General features: G+C 35.1%; 1 protein-coding gene across 1 annotated transcript; it reads right to left on the bottom strand.

Annotated features, from left to right (window-relative positions):
• Window positions 1-2,491: 2,491 nt before the first annotated feature.
• LOC133817083 (SWI/SNF complex component SNF12 homolog) lies at window positions 2,492-5,575 on the bottom strand. Its single transcript, XM_062249472.1, has 3 exons — window positions 5,415-5,575; window positions 3,305-4,919; window positions 2,492-2,900 (listed from the first exon to the last, which is right to left on the bottom strand). Exons 2-3 carry the CDS (start codon window positions 4,867-4,869, stop codon window positions 2,828-2,830), a joined length of 1,638 nt encoding a protein of 545 aa, XP_062105456.1. The 5' UTR covers window positions 4,870-4,919; window positions 5,415-5,575; the 3' UTR covers window positions 2,492-2,827.
• Between the last annotated feature and the right edge of the window lie 301 nt (window positions 5,576-5,876).

Raw genomic sequence — 5,876 nt, forward strand, 5'->3', positions numbered from 1 at the left:
TATCCCTGAATTCTCGGACACGTAACATAAACGTGCATGATCAAACATCACATGTCCGATTATGCTAGATGACCCATGATCAATTTTACCTAATAATTAGACCATACCTTAATATATATTGTAATATTCATCATTTGTGGAAGACAGGTCACATATAGGATGGGTATCCACGTGATGACCCCTGCTCCTATCCTGGGATTGTTCTTCTATAAATACCAAGACCTTGGATAGGGAAAGGGGGGGTTTTTTCTGTGTAAGGCGAATACTCTGTTGAAATATAGAGAGATATACAGTAATAATATAGACTCGTGGACTAGGGGGATTTTAGCCTTCGAACCACGTAAAAAGGAACGAGTGTTCTTACTATATCATTCTAAGCATCCTTAAGAGTCATTATACTTACTACGGTTTATCTTTAAGCACTAGTTTATTCCAGCTAATTACGTAATACACTGTTGGCGAAAAACCGCGTCAACATGTTGCAAATGGGTATTTCGAAAGAAAAACAATACTAATGGGACCATGCAAGCCTATAAGACAAGATTGGTGGCCAAATGGTTTAGACAAAAGGATGGCATAGATTATTTTGATACCTATGGATCGTTAGCAAGGACAACTAAGCGAAAGGTGGCACAATATTTTTTAGGCTTATTAGGATCTTTTCCCCTCAAACTATTACCACTACCAAATCGTGTCCCCTGAATTTTTTGGCTTGTTAAAAATTCCTCACTGAACTATTCACGTTACTGAAATGTGGGACTTCCATCTAATTTTGCTAACAGAATGGTGATATGGCGACACTGGACTGCTGATGTGGATTACCACGTGTATAATTTAAAAAATAGATAGGATTTTACCTCCCAAACTTTTACCGTTACCAAATTATGCCCCTCGAATTCTAAAATTTAAAATTTAAACAATATTTTGAATATTAAAAAGAAAATATAAAAAACATTAAACTAAAAATTCATTTATATTAAATTAAATCATACAAAATAAAAACTTAAGGCGACACCAAAGTTGAATGTCGCCATGGACCCACATGAGCCCAGTCTGTCGACGATGTCGTTACCCAACCAACTTTGAGCTCATTCTGACGCATGCCTAACACCCAAGCCAATTTTTTGTCACCATCAATTTTTTTTTTAATTGTAATGGTTTTTTTTTTCCTTTTTTTAATATTCAAAAGATTGTTTAATTTTAAATTTTTAAAATTTAGGGGGCACAATTTGGTAATGGTAATAGTTCAGGGGAAAAAATCATATTTATTCTTTATATTATAAATGAGACATTGACATGGCAATACCACATCGGCCACCAAACTGCCACATCACCATTTCGTTAGCGAAATTGGAAGGAAGTCTCACATTTCAGTAACGTGAATAATTCAGGGAGAATTTTTAACAAGTTGAAAAATTCAAAAGGCACGATTTGGATTGGTAATAGTTCGGGGGAAAAAATCCTAGCAAGCCTATTTTTAAATCTAGTTCAAATTATACTAAGCGATTATGTGCTTAGTATAATTTTTCAGCCAGTTTCAATTCTTTGACAAGTTTAGAGCATGGAAATTTAGAAATTTAAGTTTGATTGCAGCATTTCAATTTTTTTTTATTTGTATAGCAATAAACTTAAAATGTAAACCCATATAATTCAATAAACTCATAATCTAAAACCCTTATATGTATAATACAAGTGTATATTCAATTACTTGTTGATGTTTATTTATTGAGGGCAATGTAATTGATGCATCAATTGTTGATTCCATTACTTTTTTTGGGAGGTCTAATGGTTGCAAGTAATAAGAGAATGAAGAAGAAGAAAAAATTAGAGGCTTTAGAATGAGAGTGAAGGAAAACTTATAAAAGTGAGGTTTTAAATTAGTTTATTATATTATGAATTGTTTAATTACATTTCAATAATAGCTGCTTACATAAAATTAAATAATATTTCTTGGTTCAAACACGTGCTTTAAATACATGAAAGAAGTCTAAAAGAATAATTAGTGATTAATTAATCATAATTAAGTCAAAGTGAAGCTATTAACTTGATCCAATATATCTCTAACCACACTCAATAACCCAATTATTTGATTCATCTGATTTGAATAATGATTTGTTATTCCAAACCGACCAAAACAATTATTAATACCAATAATCCAAATATTTGTGTCAACTAAGTTTAACTAAGCATCTAATATAATATGTATAGAGTTGACAAAATAAACACTTTTCTTAATAATTTTCCCAATACTAGACAACCTGTCAAGAATGTTACTCTACAGAAAAATTATCAAAATAAAGCCAAAACCATTTTGTAAAATAACATTAAAAAATACATTATTTTCATTAATTACTATATTCATACAAATATATAATTAAAAAACAACTAAACTCCTAAAGAGGGTCTGAGAAAAAAAACAAAAACAAAAAGCTCCTAAAGAGGACTGATGTAGTAGCAACTATATGGAGAACATTTCAACAACATGAAGAGAGATAAGAAAGACTTGCGTGGTAGATTGATAGTGCATTTCATCAAATAATCCAAAGAAAATTTGTCAAAGCCATAACTTGAATTGGAATACACAGAATATGGGTCTGAAACAAACTAAATTACAAATCAAACATAGATAAAAACTATTATACTCTATTTGTACATAAATCATAGCCAACACGGAAGCAATATATCATCATTACCTTTCTCCATTCCTACACAAAAAAATTGTAGCTATAAATATTGATGATGATGATGCTAATTGCTAATAAGCCAGCCATCTTTGGCTGGGCTGAGACTGAGTCTGCCCCTATCAACACAGCTCAAGAATCCCACTTCAAGCGCTTCCAGGAACATCACTTCCAGTAATTGGCTTGCGATTCAAGTAACGGATAACAGCATCTTCAACCCTGATAGATTAAGAAAAAAATGACTCATTATACATATTCTAACATAATGTCTATACTGAAATATGCACATTCAGATGTTATAGTATAGCAGCTCAGAAATTTGACTACTTCATGGGCTCAAATATATTTATCAAAACCAAAATTATAGTTCGCAGTCTCAATGTATGCAAATGGAATAAGGTTGAAAGTAATGACTGGTAATAATATTATGGCAGCTGAGTAGTTTATTAGGGGTGAGAAAGTTTTAGTAGCCAAATATCTAACAGAGCAGAATATTGGACCTTGACACAGATTTTGTTTGAAAGCCAATTAGTCCAATACCTGATTTTTACATGTATGTGACAAGTATCTGTAAGGAAGGTAAAGGGTTTTGATATGCAATGATCGAAAATAAATAGGCTTACCATGGCTGGTTGAAGAAATCTGACCGACGCTCCTTTTCAGCACTGCGACTTCCTTCTCCAGCTACATACTTCAGATCCTTGCTTTGGGATTCAATCAAAGCATTGATAAATTCCACTGGTGACTGACTAAACCCAAGGAAGAAGGCCCGCCTCCGGCGGTGCTCTAGGATTTTTCTTATAGCTCCACATATAGCTTCATCACATGCATCGATTTCCTTGCTCTTTTCTGAGTTGGCCAAAAGAGCAGACAATTCTCTCTGAATTGGGAAAGGTACATCAACCAACACATCATAACAAGCACTTCCCACTGGACTATTTCCTGAAAGTTTGATCTTATGCTCCAAATGAATAGGTTGTGGAGGGAACAAATGCTGAGAGACCTTTTGAGAAACCATGGTGAATTTCATCTTCTCTTCCCCAAAAACTTTCTGAAGGGGCGGATCGCAATTGAAAAACGAAGGGTCGTGTGGGTTCTGCAACTTCCTAGCCTTCACATACTGCCAAATAGCAGCAATTATTCTTGGACGGGTATCAACCTCAATACCAAGAACTTCCATTAATGGTTGTGATAGCTTGAACTTCTCAGGAATGTAGTTCATTTCCAACCGTATGTTCGCACTAAATTCTTTATCTCCCTTTCTCTTCACCTCAAATCCTTCATGAGGAGCCGGGGCTCGAGCATTTTCCCATACAATAATGTGATTATCAGGGTAAAGTCTCTGGTCAAGCGAAATGGTTACTCTTTTGAAGAAAGCTGAGAACTTTGGGTACATGGGGTTTGTTTTCTGAACAGCACCAGGCTGATCAGGATCTATTCCATCTTCCAAGAGCCGCCCAACTATCTTAAGAGACCATGTAGGAGGCTCCGCATTAGGCTTTTTTGGTATCGTACGGATCTGATTCGCAAAAGTGTTGAACACGTAAATTCGAAGGGTTTTCTGAATGCAAGGCGGGGTTTTGAGAGCCTCTTGGATGTCAACTTTCTTTCTGGTGAGAGCAGCATCAACGCGACTCTCAAACTCAAGAAGCTGAGTATATAGAGCAGATTCAGGCAGAATGGCCGCCACTTTGTCTTGTAACTGCTTCTCAGGAAGCTTCTGCTTCTTTCTACGAGCTGCTGGTGTGAGTTCCATTGTTCTCATAGGCGACATCATGTTTGGAGGGGAAAAACCAGGAGGGCGTACAGGAGGTTTCTGAGGAATTCTTTTCATACCTAAACTACCAGGAGTCGAAAGGTTAGGCGAAGCAGAGCCCATGTTCACAATGCCTTGGTTTTGGTTAAGGGAGAGCCCCTGCGCTTGCAACTGAGCTTGGAACTGAGCATGAGCTGCTTGAACCTGAGCTTGGGCATGGGCCTGAGCTTTTGACTGTGCGTGGGCTATAGCCTGTGCTTGGGATTGGGATAACTGATACTGTCCTTGAAAGCCAGCTGGGATTTGAGCTTGACCTTGTGATTGAGGAAAGTTGGGATTTGGTCCCATGGATGGAGGAACCATACCAGCATTACCAAAGGGCGACGAAGAGGGCCCAAGGTTCTTTGGTGGGTTATTATTGTTCATTGACATAACTATCTCTAACCAGAAAACAAATCTAAAAACAGGACGCCTTTAACATCCTACATTCAAAACCCAAAACCCATCATAAACATATCAAAGCCAACAAACAAAGAAATATTCAATTAAATTTACGCTATCTCAACCAAGAAATAAAAACACAGCAACAACAGAAAATCCAAAATCAATAAAATTCATACCTTTAAGAGCCCATCTCATGAGTAATACTGGAAAAATAATAAGAAAACCCCGAAACCTTAAAAAGCTCCAATTTGGTTGGTTATCACAGTAAATTAAGAACGAGCCCTAAAATACGAAAGGGGCACTAAACCCTAATATAAAAAAAAGAGCTCTAATATGTTGTAAATTGGGAATGAAATAAGCAAAATTGGTGGATTTGAAAGAAGACCCAGATCGTGAAATAGCTCTTTAACTTTTGTATTTGTCATTTTCTTTTGCTTCCAACTAATCACATAAGATTCGAAGAATTGAAGAAGGTACAAGAGATCTCGACGAAAGAAGATGAATATAAATAAAAGGGTAAGTATAATTCTTACAGAGTGAGAGGAAAATAAGTGCAAGGTCTGAGCTTGATGGTGGTTCCTTTGCTCTGTAGTTGTTGTTGAGGCAGACGAGTGTGGCAGAAGACTGGGTGTGTACCTCTTCAGTATAATTCTTACATGCATGATTGCTAGCCCTCTTAATGGTGAAATTTAAAACAAAAAAAGAAATATATTACCAACAATTTATTTAAATTTTTTTAGCAAAAAAATAAATATTTGATTCTTCAATTTTGAAAAATAAAAAGCATACTTGCCAACATATCGTCATGTCATAGTCATTCATAAATTGGGGAAAAAATGGTTAAAGGTTTATATTTTAATTGATGCAACATTTAATTGAGATTCTTTTTTACAATTAGAAGCCAACTATAATCTTATTAAGAATATCAATAAAAATAAAATCTTAAAAATTAATGAAAATAAAAATACTAACTCGATTTATTTAATATCTTTAAT

The sequence above is a fragment of the Humulus lupulus genome, chromosome 2 (assembly GCF_963169125.1).
Source record: "Humulus lupulus chromosome 2, drHumLupu1.1, whole genome shotgun sequence".
NCBI lineage: Eukaryota > Viridiplantae > Streptophyta > Magnoliopsida > Rosales > Cannabaceae > Humulus > Humulus lupulus.